Source organism: Siphateles boraxobius, unplaced genomic scaffold (assembly GCF_051911475.1).
Source record: "Siphateles boraxobius isolate OS27281-9 unplaced genomic scaffold, OSU_SipBor_1 44, whole genome shotgun sequence".
In the NCBI taxonomy this organism is placed as follows: domain Eukaryota; kingdom Metazoa; phylum Chordata; class Actinopteri; order Cypriniformes; family Leuciscidae; genus Siphateles; species Siphateles boraxobius.
This window is the reverse complement of record NW_027509075.1, coordinates 215,001-238,999: the sequence shown is the minus strand read 5'-3', so window position 1 is coordinate 238,999 and position 23,999 is coordinate 215,001. Positions and strand designations below refer to the sequence as shown.

General features: G+C 42.8%; 2 protein-coding genes and 1 long non-coding RNA gene across 13 annotated transcripts in view; 2 read left to right on the top strand and 1 right to left on the bottom strand.

Annotated features, from left to right (window-relative positions):
* The window catches only part of pus7 (pseudouridine synthase 7), a 38,660-nt gene extending 20,633 nt beyond the window's left edge, over positions 1 to 18,027 (bottom strand). The window contains exons 1-7 of one of the 7 annotated variants that reach the window (XM_077200175.1): positions 17,927 to 18,027; positions 17,761 to 17,828; positions 9,942 to 10,079; positions 7,177 to 7,545; positions 6,997 to 7,081; positions 3,010 to 3,123; positions 319 to 463 (exon numbers count right to left, since the gene is read on the bottom strand). In XM_077200175.1, coding sequence (XP_077056290.1) covers positions 319 to 463; positions 3,010 to 3,123; positions 6,997 to 7,081; positions 7,177 to 7,545; positions 9,942 to 10,079; positions 17,761 to 17,828; positions 17,927 to 17,980 — 973 coding nt within the window. In that variant the 5' untranslated portion in view covers positions 17,981 to 18,027. Of the gene's footprint in view, positions 1 to 318; positions 464 to 3,009; positions 3,124 to 6,996; positions 7,082 to 7,176; positions 7,546 to 9,941; positions 10,080 to 15,745; positions 15,843 to 17,760 lie in introns of those variants that run through there. The other 6 variants (XM_077200177.1, XM_077200174.1, XM_077200180.1 and 3 more) reach the window with 6 other exon arrangements.
* The window catches only part of LOC143708963 (uncharacterized), a 295,722-nt gene that overhangs the window by 228,767 nt on the left and 42,956 nt on the right, over positions 1 to 23,999 (top strand). The gene's annotated exons all lie outside the window — the stretch shown is intronic.
* The window catches only part of srpk2 (SRSF protein kinase 2), a 48,528-nt gene continuing 42,956 nt past the window's right edge, over positions 18,428 to 23,999 (top strand). For all 5 annotated transcript variants that reach the window (XR_013193771.1, XR_013193772.1, XM_077200171.1 and 2 more), the window contains exons 1-2: positions 18,428 to 18,548; positions 18,767 to 18,833. Coding sequence is in view for 3 of the 5 variants with exons in the window: in XM_077200171.1 (XP_077056286.1) it covers positions 18,455 to 18,548; positions 18,767 to 18,833 (161 nt within the window). In the remaining 2 variants the exon portion in view is untranslated. The remainder of the gene's footprint in view (positions 18,549 to 18,766; positions 18,834 to 23,999) is intronic.

Sequence of the window (23,999 nt, the reverse complement as noted above, 5' to 3'; positions counted from 1 at the left end):
TTCATTTCAGTGCTTCTAACTCAGTGGCTGTAAGTGGGTTAGGAATAGGATTTCAAGTTATTTTGAAAAAATGGACAAAAAAGAGAATCACATACCCCACCTTTAAGAAATCGGTATCGTATCGAATCGTCATGAAGGCTCCGATTTACACCCCTAGTTAGCATGCGCGTATGAGTTCCGGACTCACCGTTCCGTTTGAAACTACACACACACACGTTCTGGGGCTGAAACTACACACAGATGTTCTGGGGCTGAAACTAAAACACAGATGTTCTGGGGCTGAAACTAAAACACAGATGTTCTGGAGCGAGTGTGCACCTGCCAGCGCTCTCTGACCCGCTGCATGATACGCCACGATGAACTTCTTGCCCTCCCGGTCCTCAGTCTTAGTCTCCAGGCCGGGAAACAGCAGCTTCACAGCTCTGTGCAGGAGAGTGCGCTTCTCCTTCGAGTCCTCTTGCACCTGAAGAACATCATACAGACAAACAGATAGACAGACATCAGACAGACAGACAGACAGATAGACAGACAGACATCAGACAGACATCAGACAGACAGACATCAGACAGACATCAGACAGACATCAGACAGACAGACAGACAGACATCAGACAGACATCAGACAGACAGACAGACATCAGACAGACATCAGACAGACAGACAGACAGACAGACATCAGACAGACATCAGACAGACATCAGACAGACAGACATCAGACAGACAGACAGACATCAGACAGACATCAGACAGACACACAGACATCAGACAGACATCAGACAGACATCAGACAGACATCAGACAGACAGACATCAGACAGATAGACATCAGACAGACATCAGACAGACAGACATCAGACAGACAGACATCAGACAGACATCAGACAGACAGACATCAGACAGACAGACATCAGACAGACAGACATCAGACAGACAGACATCAGACAGACATCAGACAGACAGACATCAGACAGACAGACATCAGACAGACATCAGACAGACAGACATCAGACAGACAGACATCAGACAGACAGACATCAGACAGACAGACATCAGACAGACAGACAGACATCAGACAGACATCAGACAGACAGACATCAGACAGACATCAGACAGACATCAGACAGACATCAGACAGACAGACAGACATCAGACAGATAGACATCAGACAGACATCAGACAGACAGACATCAGACAGACAGACAGACAGACAGACATCAGACAGACATCAGACAGACAGACATCAGACAGACAGACAGACAGACATCAGACAGACATCAGACAGACAGACATCAGACAGACAGACATCAGACAGACAGACATCAGACAGACAGACATCAGACATCATCACACTACAGGATTAATTCAGATTAAACACATAATGTCATAAAGTACAGTATTGATGTGTGGGGTAATGAGTGTGTGGGGCCATGAGAGTGTGTGGGGTCATGAGAGTGTGTGGGGTCATGAGAGTGTGTGGGGTCATGAGAGTGTGTGGGGTCATGAGAGTGTGTGGGGTCATGAGAGTGTGTGGGGTCATGAGAGTGTGTGGGGTCATGAGAGTGTGTGTGGTCATGAGAGTGTGTGTGGTCATGAGAGTGTGTAGGGTTATGAGTGTGTGTGTAGGGTTATGAGTGTGTGTAGGGTAATGAGGGTGTAGGGTAATGAGGGTGTAGGGTAATGAGGGTGTAGGGTAATGAGGGTGTAGGGTTATGAGGGTGTAGGGTTATGAGTGTGTAGGGTAATGAGGGTGTAGGGTTATGAGTGTGTAGGGTAATGAGGGTGTAGGGTAATGAGGGTGTGTAGGGTTATGAGTGTGTGTAGGGTTATGAGTGTGTGTAGGGTTATGAGTGTGTAGGGTAATGAGGGTGTAGGGTTATGAGGGTGTGTAGGGTTATGAGTGTGTGTAGGGTTATGAGTGTGTGTAGGGTTATGAGTGTGTAGGGTAATGAGGGTGTAGGTTAATGAGGGTGTAGGGTTATGAGTGTGTAGGGTAATGAGGGTGTAGGTTAATGAGGGTGTAGGGTTATGAGTGTGTAGGGTTATGAGGGTGTAGGGTAATGAGGGTGTAGGGTTATGAGTGTGTGTAGGGTTATGAGTGTGTGTAGGGTAATGAGGGTGTAGGGTAATGAGGGTGTAGGGTAATGAGGGTGTAGGGTAATGAGGGTGTAGGGTAATGAGGGTGTAGGGTAATGAGGGTGTAGGGTAATGAGGGTGTAGGGTTATGAGTGTGTGTAGGGTTATGAGTGTGTGTAGGGTAATGAGGGTGTAGGGTAATGAGGGTGTAGGGTAATGAGGGTGTAGGGTTATGAGGGTGTAGGGTAATGAGGGTGTAGGGTAATGAGGGTGTAGGGTTATGAGTGTGTAGGGTTATGAGGGTGTAGGGTAATGAGGGTGTAGGGTTATGAGGGTGTAGGGTTATGAGTGTGTAGGGTAATGAGGGTGTAGGGTTATGAGTGTGTAGGGTAATGAGGGTGTGTAGGGTTATGAGTGTGTGTAGGGTTATGAGTGTGTGTAGGGTTATGAGTGTGTAGGGTAATGAGGGTGTAGGGTTATGAGGGTGTAGGGTTATGAGGGTGTGTAGGGTTATGAGTGTGTGTAGTGTTATGAGTGTGTGTAGGGTTATGAGGGTGTAGGGTAATGAGGGTGTAGGGTAATGAGGGTGTAGGGTAATGAGGGTGTGTAGGGTTATGAGTGTGTGTAGGGTTATGAGTGTGTGTAGGGTTATGAGTGTGTAGGGTAATGAGGGTGTAGGGTAATGAGGGTGTAGGGTTATGAGTGTGTAGGGTAATGAGGGTGTAGGGTAATGAGGGTGTAGGGTAATGAGGGTGTAGGGTAATGAGGGTGTAGGGTTATGAGTGTGTAGGGTAATGAGGGTGTAGGGTAATGAGGGTGTAGGGTTATGAGGGTGTAGGGTAATGAGGGTGTAGGGTAATGAGAGTGTGAGGTCATGAGTGTGTAGGGTAATAATAGTGTGTAGGGTAATGAGTGTGGAGTAATGAGGTAATGTATACCTCTATGGCCACAGTTCCCTCTTTGTTCTTGAAGAGCTGGAGCTCCGTCAGCTTCTGCTTCTGCTCTTCTGTCAGAGTCTGACACTCGGCAGGACTGAGATCTGGAGAGGGTTCCTGCATCACACGGAGAAAACACTCTTACCTCGAGACACGCCGCTTACAGGGAAGATGCTAGTGTTTATTACTGCTGGACCAGGGGTAGGCAAGTTCGGTCCTAGAGAGCCGCTGTCCTGCAGAATTTAGTTCCAACCCTAATCAAACACACCTGAACAAGCTAATCAATGTCTTCAGGATTGCTAAGACTATAGGTAGGTGAGGTTTTTTTCAGTGTTGGAGCCAAACTCCGCAGGACAGCGGCTCTCTAGGACTGAACTTGCCTACCCCTGTGCTAGACGTATATGACATCATCTACACTGAAAACAGCTTTAGACCTGCTGGAGGAGTCTGGGGTTCAGTGGTTCACTGCTCAATCCAACCTACGAACCCTGAACCAGATCAGGAACCTGAACCTGATCCAGAAACTGGTCTTGAACCTGACCCTGAACCAGAACTAGAACCTGATCCAGAAACTGATCCTGAAACAGAACCTGATCTTGAACCTGAACCAGAATCTGACCCTGAACCAAAACTAGAACCTGATCCAGAATCTGGACCTGAACCAGAACCAGATATAGAATCTGTGAATCAAAGAAATATGCCTAATAATTGTAGATTCACAGAGCTCAAATTAATCCATATTTAAAGGAACACGCCGACTTTTTGGGACTTTAGCTTATTCACCGTATCCCCCAGAGTTAGATAAGTCCACACATACCTTTTTCATCTACACAGGCCGGAGTATCACTCCGCCCAAGTAGCAGTGCTTCGCCTTCTGAGAATATAGTTCCCAGTATTTATACGGTTAAAAGATGTCTGTGTCTCATATGACCTTGTTATTTGTACACTCTGTGACTATACAAATCACAACATGTAAATAGGAAAATGTTTGCGTTATTTTGTCACTTATTGGGATTAGTATGCTAGCTGTAGCCATTTACATCCAGTCTTTGTGCTAAGCTAGGCTAGCGGTGGGTGCGTCAGACAGAGTTACAGCACGCACGGAGATGAAAAAGGTATGTATGGACTTATCTAACTCTGGAGGATACAGTGAATAAGCTTACGTCCCAAAAAGTCGGCGTGTTCCTTTAAAAGAATTAAACTGCAGACCTGCAAACTCCTCAGAGTAAAAAAGGGGACAGTGTCGCAGGGGGGGGGGGTCTCACACATTTCTGAGCGCTTTATTAAACAGAAATTTGCTGTTGGTGTATTAACCTAAAACAACATGCTCGCCAGATTGTTTATCTAAATAGACCTATGTTGTTAGAATTTACTGTTTACCAGGTTTTGGGTAATTTTCTTGATTTAATTTTTTTAATTATTTTTTTAAATGAAAACTAACATCATAAAGTATGATATTTGTTTTACTTTGAGCAATTCTGGAGCTATAATTGACTCTTCTTAGGAGCATATAAAACAAAACAGCTCCTTGGAAAAAATGAAATGTAATATTGTAGTAGTTATAAACAAACATATTTTAGTTCAGATTAGTTTGAGGGCAGCAATTGTATTCATAATGTCAAAATAAAACCGACGTAATGTTACTTGAAGGCATTATAGCCTACTATTCCTGCCAAACTGCCATGGTTGCGGTTAGTGTTACTACAGTAAATCCATGGTGAATGTTGCTGATCTGTGGACACTGGATAGTTCATTCATGGCACAATGTTTCTTTCTGGTTTCCACGTCAGTGCTGTTTGATCCGTTAATAACGGAGAAATGTGAATGTTTCTCACTAGATCTCGCAGCGATGTTATTACTTCTGTGGCAAATTCAAATGCTTCCTTTACTGGATCTCTTATTAGCGCTGTGTAGTAACAGTGTCGCTTGATCAAGATCGGCTCGCGCTGCTTTGGGCTCTGATAAACGGACCGTCAACCACACAATAACGAGCAGTTTCGTTCCGCTTGCATTACGTTTGCCATTTGATGTTGGGCAATGTTGTGGTGGCTCCGGCGGATTATGAGCGCGCTTACCACGTGCAACGCGCCTACATTTGAAATAACGAAATTTTGGTCGGCAGGAAAAATGCAAATATCCACGGTTAGCCTATATAATGAAACTCAGCGAGAGCTCAGGGCATTTTCTGTGAGCCGGCTCTCTCAACCTCAGGTACGCTCCTAATGTCGGGTAAATAAATGTGTCCTCTTTGTTCTAGAACATTTGATGGTTTGCATTGATTATCTTTGAATTGATTATGAAATTGTAATTATACATTTCAGTCAGATGAAAGAACGAGTTAATACATAAGAGAAAATGTATTACATTTAATTAACCCTCAGGGGACTAAACCCTTTTTGGTCCGTTTTCTCTATTTTTACATTTGGGCTTATAAACTATATGTAATGGAGATGGAACACTATGTGTTTGGTATCTATGGATTCAGAAGACCCTAAGCTAACATAAGCACGCATTTAATATGTTTATAAAGGAAGTATGAGTGAAAACGTAGAATAAACTACAGAATTTCAAAAACGGAAATTAGATTTTTGGCATTTATTTCTGAAAATCACACATCACACAACAATAGTGAAAAGTTTTTGAACAAAAAATATATTTGTCAAAGCCTTTGCTTGACAGACATGTGTAATTGTTCAATAAAATGTGTAAAGAACAATGAAAAATTTACCTTTATTTACAAATAGTCCCAGGCGTTTTTCTTAGGAATGCTTAGAATTTTCTAAGCAATGTTTTCTCCTCGTCACTCTCCAGGAATTGTTCCAGAGCTTGTTCCACCGTAAATCGTTTACTGCTTGCCATCATAAAAGTGCTAAAACAATAAATAATGCTATAATTGTATTTGTATGTATATATATTATAATTGTTCGGTCTCTCTCCCATATCTCTGCGCGCTCTCGCTCCGTAAAGCCTTGTTTATACTCGATGCGTCCGTTCGCTTTCTGTCGTCTCCTCCACTCTCGACGCTGTTTGCGCCATATTACTACCCTTGCAAGGCTACAGAGTCCTCCGATTTGCTAGAATACGTCATGGTAACCTTCCTCTGATTGGGTAAGAAAAATATTCCTCCATCGGCAATTTTTCCATTGGTTGTTGCTCGTGAATCTGCCAAACAACATCGATTTCATTGGCCTTTGACGAAGTGGTATTGCGCAAGAAGGAAGTGTGTATACAAGCCGGGTAAGTTATCACTGTTTTCAGCGGAATCTGAGGAAGACGCCAAAAAAGACCGCACCTCTCTACCATTAATAGTTTTTAAGATAATTACACATTTGTAAAAGTATGCCATTTTGGGCGGTACCGCCCAATCCGTCCCCAGAGGGTTAAAAATCCCTTTGCCATGAGAAAAGACGGAACACGCGTGAGACCCTTACCTCTAATCGAGCACCGCCATTGGATCGAGTTAGACGGCCTTACACCCTCAACGTTAACGAGTCCTCTTATCGATGCTCCTTCTCCGAGTCCCAGCCATACAGACCGTGAACTCACAACTGCCCCTCTTGTCCTTTATCGGGCACCATAGCACAACATCCAAAATGAAAATGATGCTGTTTGCAATAACTGCAAGGCTGTTATTTCGTGTAAGGGTGCAAATACAAGCATAGCCGTGTAGCGCAAATTACCATGGCGATGAACACCGCTAATACCAATCCACCTTATTGAGCTCGAAAAATCAGAGTTTGCTCAAACTAATCTCGAACTTACCTGTGTAGAAGCTGAAATCAGCTTTGTGCAACGGGATCGGATGTTCGCAAGTCAGGCTTTACAGGATTAAAATAATAAATATTGCGGTTGGAATAAAAGTGTGTGTCCCGTGTGAACAGACTCTCCCATGACTGACAGACCGAGTCATTGTAGGCCAGCGATAAATAAATAACATGTAATGACTTAAGCTATGTTCTGTTTGTGTTGATGAGAGTGATCCAGACTCACCTCGACATCCGCAGGAACACACAGATCATCCAAGCGGACCATCTTCCCGTCTTTACTGATCTCATGGACCACGAAGTCTGAGTACCTGAATAAACACATGAGCGGTTTAACTGATACAGACTGGACACTCATACACACTCGCCCACACACGCACTCTCTCCACACACTCGTCACACACACCTCTCTTTCAGGATGCCAGAGAAGCCGGTGTGTTCACTGATGAACTTGTGAATCCCCACGTCTGCCTCACTGAGACCGTGCTTCATCATGTCAGCGAAACTCTCCTCCTCCTCTTCATCACATGGCTCCTCTTCCTCATCCTGATGCTCTTCCTCCTCTCTTCCTCTGCTCTCCTCATCCTCTCTTCCTCTGCTCTCCTCATCCTCTCTTCCTCTGCTCTCCTCATCCTCTCTTCCTCTGCTCTCCTCATCCTCAACTCTGACTCTCTTGGCAGCCGGATCCGGATCCGCTTCAGGGAAGGGTCGTTTCTCTCCGGTCAGAACGGGAACCGAGACTGGTGTGGATTCAGGCTCGTCCATCGGCACAGAGCTGAGAGAGAGAGAGAGATTTTTTTTTTTGATTTTTAGAAAAAAACTTTAATTAACAAGGCAGTTTCATTGTATCATACAAACAACTTCAAATTAATAACATATCAAAAATGAGTTCTCCTTCAATTACAGTACAGATGATATTATTATAACACCACTCCAATTTAAAAGACTATGTCATTCATTACCTTATAATACTTGAATTCAACACCAACCCTTGCTTTTAAAAAAGCTTTAAAAAGAAATACAACGTCTCGACCATGTCTGTTTTCCATTTCATTTCTCCTTGTGATGTAAATTGCAAGTTTAGCTTGTCCAACAATAAAATTAATTAGCTGCCATTTTATTCTCTGTTTTTTTTACAATATCTCGATCCCAAAATAAACACATTAAATGTGAAGTGTTCCTGAAATCTTAAAAACAAATCCTTCAATAAAACAAAAAGTATTTCCAATCTAGTACATTCTGTAAAACAATGAAAACCCGTTTCTCTTGTACCACAAAAAGAACATTTGTCAACAACATCTGCATTTATAACAGAAACAAAAGCATTAATAGCTATAGCCCCATGCAATATACGCCACTGCAAATCCCCGGTTTGCTTGTTCAATGGTGGTTTGTATATCACCCTCCAAACTGGCTTATCCTCTTCTTGTAACCCAAACTTTTCTCGCCACACAGTGTCTTTCTTCTCATTAAATGCCACTTTTTTTATTAAAAATTTTAACAAAACACCTATACAACAATTTTCCTGCAACCAAACCCAACTCCAAATCATGCAACCCTTTTAAATCTAGCAAAATGCCAGACATACCCTTTAAATCTGGTGAAATGACAATTTTCGGAAATGGATCTCTCATATTTGGAACCAGGCTTCCATTACCAAAATTTTGCAACATGATTAATTCTTCCTCTGTTAATCTTCCTTTCCATGTTTTCAAAATTACCTCAGTTTGACGGGAAGACCTCTGGCCTAGTGCCGTGGCCAATGCAGATACATCACTTAAATCAGGTCCTACAACATCAATTAAATCTTTTAGTTTTACCATACCAGAGCCACAAAGCCTTAGCGTAAGACCTGGAAAACACTCACTTGATAAAGCAAAACGAGCTCCTTTGACCAACGGCTCCTCGAACAACCAGAATAAAGAATCTGTCTTTCCATTCCTGGTAAAATTAAAATGTTCCCACATTTTAAAAAGTCCACGGTAGAAAGAAGGTAAGTCTTTTAAGTTCAGCTGTTTATGATCCATAAGTATCAGAGTGCTGTCAAGTCCAAGACTATCAGTCTTCTGTAGGATAATCTGGGCAGCTTTTCTCCATACCAGATCTTCAGGACCAGTTAATAGTCTCTGGATGAATTGCAAGCGAAAAGTTGCCAGTCTACTTGGAAGGTGCACCATTCCTTGGCCGCCTTCTCCCACAGGCAGAAAAAGTACGCTTTGAGGAACCCAGTAGAGCCGATCCCAAAAAAAATTAACAAACATTACTTGCAACCTGGAAAGCAACCCAGGAGGAGGGTCCACACATGACAATCTATGCCACAATAATGAGGCAGTCAAATTGTTAATTATTAAAACCCTTCCTCTAAAGGATAGTTGTGGATGTATCCACTTCCATCTCTTTAGTCTACCCTCTATTTTTTCAACCACCCCAACCCACTTTTTTCCTTGCGTGACAGTATCCCCGATAAAAACTCCCAGGTATTTAATCCCTCCTTTTTTCCAAATTAACCTACCAGGTAAAAATGGTGGACTCTTCTCCCATTTCCCAACAACCAATGCATCACTTTTACTCCAGTTTATTTTGGCAGCAGATATGCGTCCAAATTCTTCAACAATTTTAACCAAAGTATTTATGTCATTCTGTCCATTAACCATAATCATTACATCATCAGCATAAGCTGATATCTGATGCTGCAAGTTGTTGTGAGGTAATACTAAACCTTCTATTTTAGAACACAACTTATTCAACAATGGTTCGATTGCTAAAGAGTACAGCATTCCAGAAAGTGCACATCCCTGTCTAATGCCTCTATTAACTTTAAAAGGGGCGCTCAAACCACCATTGATTTTTAGCATACTTTCAATATCTCTGTACAGCACTTTAATTACTCCAATAAAACCTGGGCCAAAACCAAAAGCATTAAGAGTTTTCCAAAGGTTTCCAAAGGTTCTTTCCAAAAAAGAGAGAGAAAATTCGGCATTGTTTTAAAAGAAATAATAAAAATGTATACAACAAATGACCAATTCACCACTAGGCCCATTTTATCACAACAGTCCTGTATACATTTAACTTACAATACCAATTGAGGAACTCACTCTCAGGCCCATTTTGTCCTTACATTCTTGCAAAAATAACTACAATGCAATAATAATAATTCCGCCCCTCCCTCACTTCCGGGCCTGGCGCTGGGGTTCTGGCGCTGGGGTTCTGGCGCTGGGGTTCTGGCGCTGGGGTTCTGGCGCTGGGGTTCTGGCGCTGGGGTTCTGGCGCTGGGGTTCTGGCGCTGGGGTTCTGGCGCTGGGGTTCTGGCTGTAGGATTACAAATTTATTTAAATGTTTAATTTAGATTGCCAATACAATAGTATTTTATATTGAGAAAGTTTAGAAATGATGAGACCAGGAAATCTCTGCAAACGGTAGGGGTTCTCAGCGGGATATTCCTGACTGTCCCATCTCAGTACGAGAAGGCTAGGCTTTTCCTGTTCTCGTTGTTTACCGGGGGAAGAGTCATGCTGAGCAAGTTTGAACACCTGTTATTTTATTACTGAGACCATTTGTCTCATCTCAGTACGAGAAGTCTATGCCTTTTCCTGTTCTCGTTGTCTCAGCTCATTTACATCACAATGTAATCCCTCCCCCTTGAAATGTATATATGAACTCAATGTATACTGCCTTAGTTAGACTTCACTTGACTTGGGTCCGGAGCAGACTACAGCAAATAAAGAATCCTGCTTAAATAAGTCTCCTGGTTTTCGCTTCTGAGTTTTTCTACACTGAAGAAGGAAGAAGTTTACAACAGATGGTGCCCTGTGACCCGGATGGAGAAACTGAAACTCAACAAAGAATGAACTTTTGAAACTTCAAAGCTCAAAGATCTCAACAAAGATCAGACTTTCCAGTTCCAGACTGAATCTTTTGAATCCAGAAAGATCTCAACAAAGCTGCCTGAGTTCGCGAACTGAATCTCAACAAAGATCTCAACAAAGCTGACTGTGTTCCAGAACTGAATCTCAACAAAGATCTCAACAAAGCTAACTGAGTTCCAGAACCAAGCTCAACAAAGATCTCTGACTGAGTTTCCAGACGGAATTTTTTCCATACAACAATAATTTGGTGAGTTTCACTCCATTCAAAGAACCGTTGAAAAACCAGTAAAAATTATCCTCTGTGCCGTCAGAGAAAGAGTTATCAGACAGCTGTAGTGTTTGATTACCTAAAGTTATCCTTTAAAAGTTGTCTTTTAAAGATGAAAATATATCCTCTGTTCAGGCAGGGACGTTTTTAACATCACATGTTAAAAAGATATCCTCTGTGTCAGGCAGGGAAGATTAGTATTATTTTGCTAATTATTTGTTTTGTTGTTTGTTACCTTGTGGTGTTACCCTCTAAAAAATTTATTTTAGAGAAGAGAGTTTGATCCTCTGAATAGTCAGGGAAGTTGTTGGTATCCTCTGTGCAGACAGGGAAGATTTTAGCATTCAAGTTAAAATATTGTTAGCCTCTGTGCAAGCAGAGAAGAGGTAGTCTTACAGGCGATTTATTTTGGTTACCCTTTTAAAAGTTTTTTCTTTTAGAGAGGAAAGTTTGATCCTCTGTTTCAGGCAGGGACGAGTTAGCAATACATGCTAGTAATTTTGTTTTATCCTCTAAAAAGTTAGGAAGGTGAAAGATCCTTTCCGTTTCTTTCAGGGAAGATTAGCGTAACGTGCTAATATTTTGTGTTTCATCCTCTGTTTCTGGCAGGGAAGTTAAATGTGATGTGTTGGTAACAAGGAAGTTTAACAATAGTTGATTTGTGTTAACAAGCGTACCCTCTGTAATCAGAGAAGTTTAGTGTTTGTTTGTGTGGTAACAAAGAAATCCACAAAATGATTAAGAAAAGTGCTAGACTAATCTCCACAACTAAAAAAGGTGGTCTTGCTAATCCTTTGTGGTCAGATAGCGAATTTAAAACACTGTTAGGAGAACAGATGGATCTAATAGTCACTGAAAAAGTAAGACAAGAACTAACACAGAAATATGAGATTCATCCAGATAAGATTTGGTCTATTGAAGAATGCAAGAAGGTGTTAGGTGCATGTATCAGAAAGAAAAACATGAAAGGCATAATCTGTTGCCATAGGGAATTTAGCTTATCCATTGCACAAGAACAATCTAGGTGTATAGCTAAATTAAAAGAACAGAACAAACAAATGCACACTAAGGTGGGCCATAACAAGGCCTCAACCAAATGTGACTCAGAAGACCAACAGTCAGATGAAACTTATCCTGACTTAAAAGCATTCTTTGAAACAGATGTAGACATCCCATCAGTAACTGATAAGCCTGTAGATTCAGTAAAGGTTTGTGTTGCAAGAAGATCTCAGGGAATTGAGGGAACTGAAAGTGTTCCTACCAACTCTTCTGTTGTCCAAAACCAAACTGTTGCCAAAGTACTCGGACCTAGAGACATAGAAAGACTATCCCAAAGCTTACCTTCAGTACGCACTGATGTTTCTGAATTTAGAAGGGCATTGATCAGTCAAATGCGTCTTTACGACATGTCGTTGGCAGAAGTCACACAGCTGATGTCACAAATTCTAACTGAATCTGAATTCAACAGTTTTGAGTCTGCTGTTACTTCTGAACTACAACATGCCAGAAAAGATGAATTGAGAGAGGGAGTTCTGAAAGCGTTGAAGAACATTGTTGGACCTAAAATTGACTGGTCGAAGATCACTAGTTCTTTACAGAAGAAGGGTGAAACTGTTAGTGAGTACACTCAAAGATTTTGCCAGTCAGCAGCAGCATACAGTGGTATAGCTGACACTTCAGAGAAGGTGCTAGAAGATACTGGTCCCCTAGTTCGCACATGGTTTGATGGTCTGTTGTCAGAACATAGAAAAGCATTGCCTTTCTTAGACTTAACATGGTCCACTAGAACCATACAAAACAACTTGGAGAGGTTAGCTACTTGGGAAAGAGACTCTGATGTCAAGGCAAGAGTAAAAATTGCAGCAGCATCCTTTAAGGTCAACACAGAGAATCAACAGAAACGCAAATGTCCTAAGAGAGAGGGCAGTAGTTGTTATTATTGTGGTAAACATGGGCATTGGGGAAAAGAGTGTAGGAAAAACAAAAAGAACTTTAAACAAGTTAACAATGTTACTCAGCTCCTACTCAGTCTGCTTGCTACTCTGAAGCAGCCCGTCCCCTCGTCATTAAACTGGGGCAGCTGGTTGACGTGTTAACCATTTGGGCTGTGAGTGCTTTATTTCCCCACTAACTTGCAACAGAGATAAAATACTTCTTTTTTTGTTTAATAGAACAAAAGGAAAGTGACTATCTCAGTTTTTTCCTTTGGGGGACACTGGTTAAAGTAGACTCACAGCCTTAAATGTTATTTTACAGCACAGGCCTTTCATCATTAATAGTGTTAGGTCAGACTGTAAACGTAAAAAAAAGCCCTCATGAAGTGTCCACAATAATGCCAAATATTGTCTTACAGCGTGCACCTGTCACAAATCCGTCCTCATGTATGATGTCTGCTATGACTGAAGTTTTGTTAGAAGGAGAAATTACTCACGATTGTGTTACGCTTACATATACACCTATGAGTGAAGTAAAAGAAAAAGGTAACAGACGAGCAGGTTATGCAGTAACGTCCACCACGGAAGTGTTAGCTTCAGGACGCCTTCCAGATCATTTTTCAGCTCAAGCTGCAGAACTAGTAGCCCTAACAAGAGCATGCAAGCTAGCTTCAGGATCAGTTGCTAATATCTACACAGATTCCAGATATGCTTTTGGGGTAATTCATGATTTTGGTGTCATTTGGCAAACCAGACAGTTTCTAACTTCTGCTGGATCCCCCATTAAGCATGCTGAATTAGTGAAAGATCTAATGTTTTCCTTGAAACTTCCAAAGAAATTAGCAGTGATCAAAGTGAAAGCACATCTCACAACTAATACTACAGAAGCTAAAGGTAATGCTCTTGCTGATATGGCAGCTAAACAGGCTTGTTTCTATGCAACTGTACAAGTGTGTTCAGGTAGTGCAGCACAGAAGAAAATGATGCCTCCTGAATCAATAATTGATCTGTACAAAGACGTTTCCTCCATTAGAACCAAAGTGACATGGGCCACATCAAGTGATGTTGATTACAGCAGCTGCAGTATTGTGTCAGGGAAGGAAAACCTAGACTCATGTGTCACACTGTAAGGTTGTTCCTGCACCAACAGGGATAGGTTAGGACACAGAACCAGTGAGGAGCCCCGGGAAGAACCGAATGCAATAAGCTTCGGGGGTTAACCCTGGGGTGAAGACTTCCCTCATAGGCCCTATCCTAGTCCATCCTTACCTCACTGTTCTTTAGGTGTCAAAGGAATTAAGAAATAGGGAGAGATGGAACGACAATAGCAGACCCAGAAAAAGTTTACAACCCTAGTGTTTGAACAAATACTGCTCTACTGCTTAGCAGACTTGGAAGTTTACAACCCTAGTGTTTGAACAAATACTGCTCTCCTGTCTTTTGTTTTCTTTCTTACTCTGTGCAGATACCACTGATGACTTCCCGAGACCCATACGCACTGACCTCGTCATCTGCGTATGAAGCCACAAGGAAACCTCAAGAAACAACTTGACCCTCTTCCGAGCCAACTATCACAAAAGGATAAAGAAAAGAAAAAGAAAAAAATACACAACGCAGAGACTCACATACGAAACCTTCAGTCATCCATCAACATGATCAAGATTGTCGTACCAGTAACATCACAGACACTCTCGCTTCGCACAAGATAATGATCTTACAGAACAGAGTGGCCTTAGATTACATTCTAGCAACGGAAGGAGCCTGCACCATCATCGGACCTGAGTGCTGCACCGGGTTTTAATGGATCCAACAGAGAACTTGAACAAAATCCAACAAGACATTCTTGATCTTTCAGCAAAATTACACCAGATGACTGAAGTAAATTTTTCATGGTTCGGAAACTTGATTGGGAAACCCTGGCTGTGGATAAAGGAAATAGCAATTCTGCTGTTATTTCTTCTAATAGCGTACTATCTATGCGTCCACAGTATCAAGTGTTTCATTCAACAAATGACTCACGCCCCTCACAAAGAAATGACAGTCCCAAACAGAAAAGACTATTACCCTTAAGAACTTAACGGACCCTAAATTTGCATGTTTGTTTCTGTGTCAGCATGCAATTGCAGAAACAGCAACACAGAAGCATGAGCCTGTAATGATCACAAGTTACAAGAATTTAACTTTTAAGTGTCTAAATTTGTATTTTGTGAGAGTTATTTAGAACTCTCAAAGGGGGAAATGTAGGATTACAAATTTATTTAAATGTTTAATTTAGATTTCCAATACAATAGTATTTTATATTGAGAAAGTTTAGAAATGATGAGACCAGCAGAAACAGCAACACAGAAGCATGAGCCTGTAATGATCACAAGTTACAAGAATTTAACTTTTAAGTGTCTAAATTTGTATTTTGTGAGAGTTATTTAGAACTCTCAAAGGGGGAAATGTAGGATTACAAATTTATTTAAATGTTTAATTTAGATTGCCAATACAATAGTATTTTATATTGAGAAAGTTTAGAAATGATGAGACCAGGAAATCTCTGCAAACGGTAGGGGTTCTCAGCGGGATATTCCTGACTGTCCCATCTCAGTACGAGAAGGCTAGGCTTTTCCTGTTCTCGTTGTTTACCGGGGGAAGAGTCATGCTGAGCAAGTTTGAACACCTGTTATTTTATTACTGAGACCATTTGTCTCATCTCAGTACGAGAAGTCTATGCCTTTTCCTGTTCTCGTTGTCTCAGCTCATTTACATCACAATGTAATCCCTCCCCCTTGAAATGTATATATGAACTCAATGTATACTGCCTTAGTTAGACTTCACTTGACTTGGGTCCGGAGCAGACTACAGCAAATAAAGAATCCTGCTTAAATAAGTCTCCTGGTTTTCGCTTCTGAGTTTTTCTACACTGAAGAAAGAAGAAGTTTACAACAGGCGCTGGGGTTCTGGCGCTGGGGTTCTGGCGCTGGGGTTCTGGCGCTGGGGTTCTGAAAGTGGTGGTGCTGCGGGTCTGCAGATGGATATATCTCTCAATTTCACTTTTTAGTACCATGTAAACTTGCCGTCTAAATGAGACTACATGTTTAAGTAAAGGGGATTTACAGCCCAACGGAACTTTTCTCATTTGTGACACAATTTTTCCATGCCTAGACAATTCTGTGATCAGCAACTCATCTTTTATAAACGGGGGGACATTGGACAAAATTATCTTTTTTGCCGGTTGAACTAAAGGCATTACTGGCGTAAACGTCTCCTGTATGACAATTCCGTTTTGCACCACGCTGTTCACTTTCTCAATGTTATCTAAAAAAATCACTACCGCACTATTCATACGAGACGCTGACATTATGCTGTCGTGACCGACAACATTCCCAACCGCCAAACTACATTCTTCTACTGAACAATTCATTCATTGCAGGTGCAATTTTAATGCCATGCCTGCGTGAAAGCCGATCATAACTGAGGCGTTCAGAGGACGCCATCGCCAACCAGCACTTGCTGGAAGACTGCGCTCCTTGGTTTACCTCAAAACCTGCTACCCTCTAACTTAGTTACACACAATAATATACATTTAAAAATTGTTATTTGGGCCACAAACAACAACAAAAGAGAGAAAAAGAAAGAGAACTCACTCTCACCGTAGAACTCTCACTCACACGCATCCACTCACTCCCGCATGCGCACACACACACACACAGAGAGAGAGAGAGAGAGAGAGAGAAATAATAGATTTTATAGATTTTAGGAGAAAACAACTTGGTTCTCCTCTACCCACCTATATAAAAGGAATCAGCATAGAGGTGGTAGAGCAGTATAAATATCTGGGTACTGTGATAGACAGTAAACTCAAATTTGACATAAACACAGAGATGATCTGCAAAAAGGGACAACAACGATTGTACTTCCTAAGGAAGCTTAACTCTTTTAATGTTGATAAGGTTATCATGTCTTTATTTTATAAATCTTTTATTGAATCTGTCCTTTCTTTTGCTTTTATTGCCTGGTATGGGGGCATCAGCCCGAGGGAGAAAAATAACCTCAGCCATATTGTGAAGGTGGCTGGTAAGTTAATAGGCTGTCCACAGGTTTCCTTGACAAATATTTATGAGAGGCAGGTTATGAGGAAAGCAGATGCCATATTGGACTGTGTAAATCACCCCCTTCATTGTTCTTTTGAGGTCCTCCCCTCAGGTCGGAGATTTAGAGTCCCTTGTTTTAAGTCCAATAGGACAAAGAACTCCTTTATACCAAGTGCAATTAGGTCGCTAAATTTGCACAATTCTTTGACCTAGATGAGTAGTAGTGTATAAGTTTTTAATTAGTAGTTTGTGTTGTTTAATTGTATGTGTATGTGGTGTGTACCTGTTGTGTTACCTGTATGTTTACCTGGCTGCAAGACAAGTTTCCCTTAGGGGACAATAAACTGAAACTGAATAGAGAGAGAGAGAGAGAGAGAGAGAGAGAGAGAGAGAGAGAGAGAGAGAGAGAGTGTCTTCTCTGCGCAGCAAACAGTCTTTTGATAAGTACACAAAGCCTTATCGCACTTTCAACTTTAGTTTCTTTGACAGCAGTGCCGCAAAACACAACATTAAAGACCTTTTATATTTTTATGAGAGTTTAAATATATTTTCGGGGCGCCACAGATAACTCAATGTATGGGAAACACTGGAACTCTCAGTGTAATCTGTTAAAATGACAAACGGCCTACAGATTTTTACATCACGGTTAAAATAATGTGGCAGGAAAAGTGTTCAGGTGTGTGTGTGTGTGTGTGTGTGTGTGTGTGTGTGTGTGTGTGTGTGTGTGTGTGTGTCTCTCTCTCTCTCCAGGACCAGGTCTGACTAACTGTCTACATTCTGATGACTAACTGATGATCATAGCAAATATATTTCACTCAGCTTTGATAATACACGTGTACTTACATCTTCGAGGAGTGAGTGACGGTAAAGCTGGATCTTCTAATGCTTCTTTTCGGACAGTAAGAAATGTTCTTTAACACAGAATGAGAACAAAACAGCACAGATCTGTAAGAACAGACATCAAATCTTTTCAGAAACAGCAGATTCTGAGCACTGGATCTGATCTTACTGTGTGTGTGAATACGAGACAAACTGCCGCAAAACATTCACACACGTGTTTCATCTGACTCGCTCATACCCCGGAAACGAACACTCCACAAAGCCCCGCCCCTCGACGTATGTCATTGGCTTATAGCGTTGTCAATCAAGATGTGACAGCGCCAGAAGCACATATCTAGCATTATTAATATTCAAACACAGTAGTATTACCATGAACACGATCATTTCAACATACAAGCGATAATTTTAATAACAATAACGTTACATTTTCATTTTTTATATAAAATAACACACATATGTATTACACATGAAATGATTACACTCTAAATTGCAGTTGATTTTCCACTCAATTGTGTAAATCTAATGGCTGATGGTGAAGGCTAGTTGTGAATGTTAATTAGATTATCCTGACGTTGCTTGGTAACATTATGTCCAATACTTTGCAGTAGTAATATATTTGTTTAAGTTAACGCCCACTTACCAACGTCTTCCTTTCATCAAATCAGTGAGGCGTCTCGATGATGCGTCATTAATACTCATGAGCGCGATGGCTCGTGCGCGGCCCCGTCGGTGCGTGAGCGCGCTGGAGAGAGATCCCGGCTTGAGGAACATCATCATGAGCTCTAGAAAGGGTGAGAAACATCAATGCCTATCTAGTGCACACTACACTCATCTAGTGCACACTACACTCAGCACTCATGTCACTCATACACACACAGACAGAGCTGTAGTGTGTGAGCGGTGCATCTGTCACTGATGTGTGTGTGTGTGTGTGTGTGTGTGTGTGTGTGTGTGTGTGTGTGTGTGTGTGTGTGTGTGTGTGTGTTCTGTCGGTTCTCCGGTTCTCCAGTGTTGGCCATTCAAGCGCGGAAGAGGAGGCCGAGAGGAAAGAAGGATAAGACGGGTCAGCATCGCAGGTGAGGAGAAGGAGGGCGTGTGTGTGTGTGTGTGTGTGTGCGCGCGCGCGCGCCCGCGCTCGTGAAGCGAGGCCAGTTACTAATGGCAACGGCGCGGGCACATCCTCGTGTTTACTATCACTGCTGTTACGAAACCGTGTTGCCAATTATCACCAGTTAATAAGGGCAAATCCTTTCTATACATTTCCATAAATATCACCATTCACCATCATAATCATCAGTATCAGCAGCAACAGCTGTGTGTGTGTGTGTGTGTGTGTGTGTGTGTGTGTGTGTGTGTGTGTGTGTGTGTGTGTGTGGTTGCCTACCGTCATGTTTGTCTGTCACTGTTATAGTTGTGTGTCTTTATGTTTTATTATACACACCCAGGTGTTGAAACAAGGGTTTGTTCAAGTATGTAACGTCTGTCTCTCTGTGTTTATGATTAGCATTTCAAGTTTTTTGTTGTTTTTTTGCAATTAACATGGTCTTCTTGATCAATGGATTTATGATTTTGCCCAGGTATTTTTCTCAAATGAATATTTTCCCAGCTGGCGTGAGGAGAGCGATCTGAGCGCACAGAAACACAGAGATTGTGTGTGTGTGTGTGATGATTCAGGCCAGCAGGTGGGGCGATCATGACACTGCAGCAGAAGTGAACACACACACACACAAAGGATCTGTGTGTGTGTGTGTGTGTGTGTGTGTGTGTGTGTGTGTGTTGGTGAAGGATCTGTGTGTGTGTGTGTGTGTGTGTGTGTGTGTGTGTGTGTGTGTGTGTGTGTGTGTGTGTGTGTGTGTGTGTGTGTGTGTGTTGGCGAAGGATCTGAGTGTGTGTGTGTGTGTGTGTGTGTGTGTGTTGGTGAAGGATCTCTGTGTGTGTGTGTGTGTGTGTGTGTGTGTGTGTGTGTGTTGGCGAAGGATCTGAGTGTGTTGGTGAAGGATGTGTGTGTGTGTGTGTGTGTGTGTGTGTGTGTGTTGGCGAAGGATCTGAGTGTGTGTGTGTGTGTGTGTGTTGGCGAAGGATCTGTGTGTGTTGAAGGATCTGTGTGTGTGTGTGTATGTGTGTTGGTGAAGGATGTGTGTGTGTGTGTGTGTGTGTGTGTGTGTGTGTGTTGGTGAAGGATCTGTGTGTGTGTGTGTGTGTGTGTGTGTGTGTGTGTGTGTGTGTGTGTGTGTGTGTGTGTGTGTGTGTTGGTGAAGGATCTGTGTGTGTATGTGAGTGTGTGTGTTGGTGAAGGATGTGTGTGTGTGTGTGTGTGTGTGTGTGTGTGTGTGTGTGTGTGTGTGTGTGTTGGTGAAGGATCTGTGTGTGTGTGTGTGTGTGTGTGTGTGTGTGTGTGTGTGTGTTGGTGAAGGATCTGTGTGTGTATGTGAGTGTGTGTGTTGGTGAAGGATCTGTGTGTGTGTGTGAGTGTGTGTGTTGGCGAAGGATCTGTGTGTGTTGGTGAAGGATCTGTGTGTGTGTGTGTGTGTGTGTGTGTGTGTGTGTGTTGGTGAAGGATCTCTGTGTGTGTGTGAGTGTGTGTGTTGGTGAAGGATCTGTGTGTGTGTGAGTGTGTGTGTTGGTGAAGGATCTGTGTGTGTGTGTGAGTTGGTGAAGGATCTGTGTGTGTGTGTGAGTGTGTGTGAAGGATCTGTGTGTGTGTGTGTGTGTGTGAGTTGGTGAAGGATCTCTGTGTGTGTTGGTGAAGGATCTGTGTGTGTGTGTGTGTGTGTGTGTGTGTGTGTGTGTGTGTGTGTGTGTGAGTTGGTGAAGGATCTCTGTGTGTGTGTGTTGGTGAAGGATCTGTGTGTGTGTTGGTGAAGGATCTGTGTGTGTGTGTGTGTGTGTTGGTGAAGGATCTGTGTGTGTGATGGTGTGTGTGTGTGTTGGTGAAGGATCTGTGTGTGTGTGTGTGTGTGTGTGTTGGTGAAGGATCTGTGTGTGTGATGGTGAAGGATCTGTGTGTGTGTGTGTGTGTGTGTGTTGGTGAAGGATCTGTGTGTGTGTGTGTGTATGTGTGTGTGTGTGATGGTGAAGGATCTGTGTGTGTGTGTGTGTGTTGGTGAAGGATCTGTGTGTGTGTGTGTGTGTGTGTGTGTGTGTGTTCACTTCTGCTGCAGTGTCATGATCGTGTGTGATCGGCGCCACCTGCTGGCCTGAAGCAGCACACACACACACGCACACACACACACACACACAGATCCTTCACCAACACACACAGATCCTTCACCAACACACACACACACACACAGATCCTTCAACACACACACACACAGATCCTTCACCAACACACACACACACAGATCCTTCACCGTCTCTCACACACACACACACACACACACACACACACACACACACACACATACACACACACAGATCCTTCACCAACACACACACAGATCCTTCACCAACACACACACACACACACACACACACACAGATCCTTCACCAACACACACACACACAGATCCTTCACCAACACACACACACACACAGATCCTTCACCAACACACACACACACACACAGATCCTTCACCAACACACACACACAGATCCTTCACCAACTCACACACACACACAGATCCTTCACCAACACACACACACACACACACACACACACACACACACAGATCCTACACACACACACACACAGATCCTTCACCAACACACACACACACACACACACACACACACACACAGATCCTTCACCAACACACACACACACACACACACACACACACACACACGAGCGCGCACACACACACACACACACACAGATCCTTCACCAACACACACACACACACACACACACACACACACACACGAGCGCGCACACACACACATACACACACAGATCCTTCACCAGCACACACACAGATCCTTCACCAACACACACACACTCATTCACACACTCTCTCACACACACACACACACACACACACACACACACACAGATCCTTCACCAACTCACACACACACACAGATCCTTCACCAACACACACACACACACACACACAGATCCTACACACACACACAGACACACACACACACACAGATCCTTCACCAACACACACACATACACACAGATCCTTCACCAACACACACACACACACACAGATCCTTCACCGTCTCACACACACACACACACACACACACACACACACACACACACACACAGATCCTTCACCAGCACACACACAGATCCTTCACCAACACACACACACACACTCATTCACACACTCTAACACACACACACACACACACTCACACACTCTCTCACACACACACACACACACATACACACTCACACACAGATCCTTCACCAACTCACACACACACACAGATCCTTCACCAACACACACACACACACACACACACACACAGATCCTACACACACACACAGACACACACACACACACAGATCCTTCACCAACACACACACATACACACAGATCCTTCACCAACACACACACACACACACAGATCCTTCACCGTCTCACACACACACACACACACACACACACACACACACACACACACACACACACACACACACACACACACACACAGATCCTTCACCAGCACACACACAGATCCTTCACTAACACACACACACACACTCATTCACACACTCTAACACACACACACACACACACTCACACACTCTCTCACACACACACACACACTCACACACTCTCTCACACTCTCTCACACACACACACACACTCACACACGCGCAGGTCCTTCATCAGATCTTGATGTGTGTGTGTGTGTGTGTGTGTGTAAGTAGGCCATGTAAAGATAGCCTCTTCAAGCAGCCTCGATTCTGACCCCTAAAACATCAGTGAGAAACAGTCGCATCATTCTCTCTCCTTCCTCGTTTCTAATCACAGTCTGACGGTTGCCGTGGTGATCAGTGTCGTCCAGCCTGTTGTGTTTCACGTCATAGGAAGTGCAGTGGATCCTCTGACATCACAGAGTGTGTGTGTGTGTGTGTGTGAGACTCAGTCTCAATCCTCCTCTGGCCAACGAACCGACAGTGTATAATTAAAAATGTGTGATTGAAAAGTTATTAAAGAAATCATCACGCGCATCACACACATGACCAGCGTCGGCCAATAGTGAGCCTACGTGTGACGTACAACACAGAAGCGCTGCGCTATCACACTACGCTAACTGACTCGAGGCCCACAGAGAAGGACATGAATACTTGAATGAAGTCGTTATTTTTGTTTGTTTTTTGCGCTCAAAAAGTATTCTCGTTGCTTGATAAACTTAAGATTGAGCCACTGTAGTCACTTGGACTATTTTAACCATTTCTGTAATAACTTTTCTGGGCCGGCAAGTTTCAATCCCTTAGAAGCCTATGGAGGAGTGATCCAGCTCTCAGATTTAATCAAAAATATCTTAATTTGTGTTCCGAAGATGAACGAAAGTCTTACGGGGTTGAACAACATGAGGGAGAGTAAATACTGACAGCATTTACATTTTTGGGTGAACTAACCCTTTAAGAGCTCGCTCAAGTACTGGGGAACTAAACCATTTAGTGCTTTGTAAGTAATCAGCAATATTTTAAAATCTATAAGATGTTTAATAGGGAGCCAATGCAGTGTTGACAGAACCGGGCTAATATGGTCGTACTTCCTGGTTCCTGGTTCGCGGAGATGAGAAATAAAAACCCGCCCTGTACAGCTATGATCAGCTGTTCGGCCGAGCTTTCGATGTTGTTACGGAAAGGCCGAAGCTGATTGTTGGTTTTTGTCACATGACCTGCGGTGAGCTTGGGGCATTCTGAAAAGTTGAGATGTTCTCATCTCATCGCGGCATAGGCGGGCCTGGAGAAATGTGCTTCCATTTTGAGCGTGCTTGCCGCGCGCCTGCTTTTGAAATAACGAATGTGCACACGCAAAAAACGCTATAGCCGATGTGAACATAAGTGACGGTGTCATTAAGTCGTGCGGAAAAATTGTGGCCACGTCGAGAGGAAACTAATCTCCACAGTCATCTCATCTGAAACGCAGCCTCAGGGCTATGAAGACTTCAAAAAGTGTAAGCCCACATCTACCAAAACTGCTAACGAAATGCCAAGTAACAATAACAGAGTCTCAAAGACAACCATTAATCAAAGTTTTGCAAGTGTGGGTTAGTTCTGAAAAACTCCTTCTGAACTCCTTCTGAAAAACTGAAAAACTCCTTCTGAA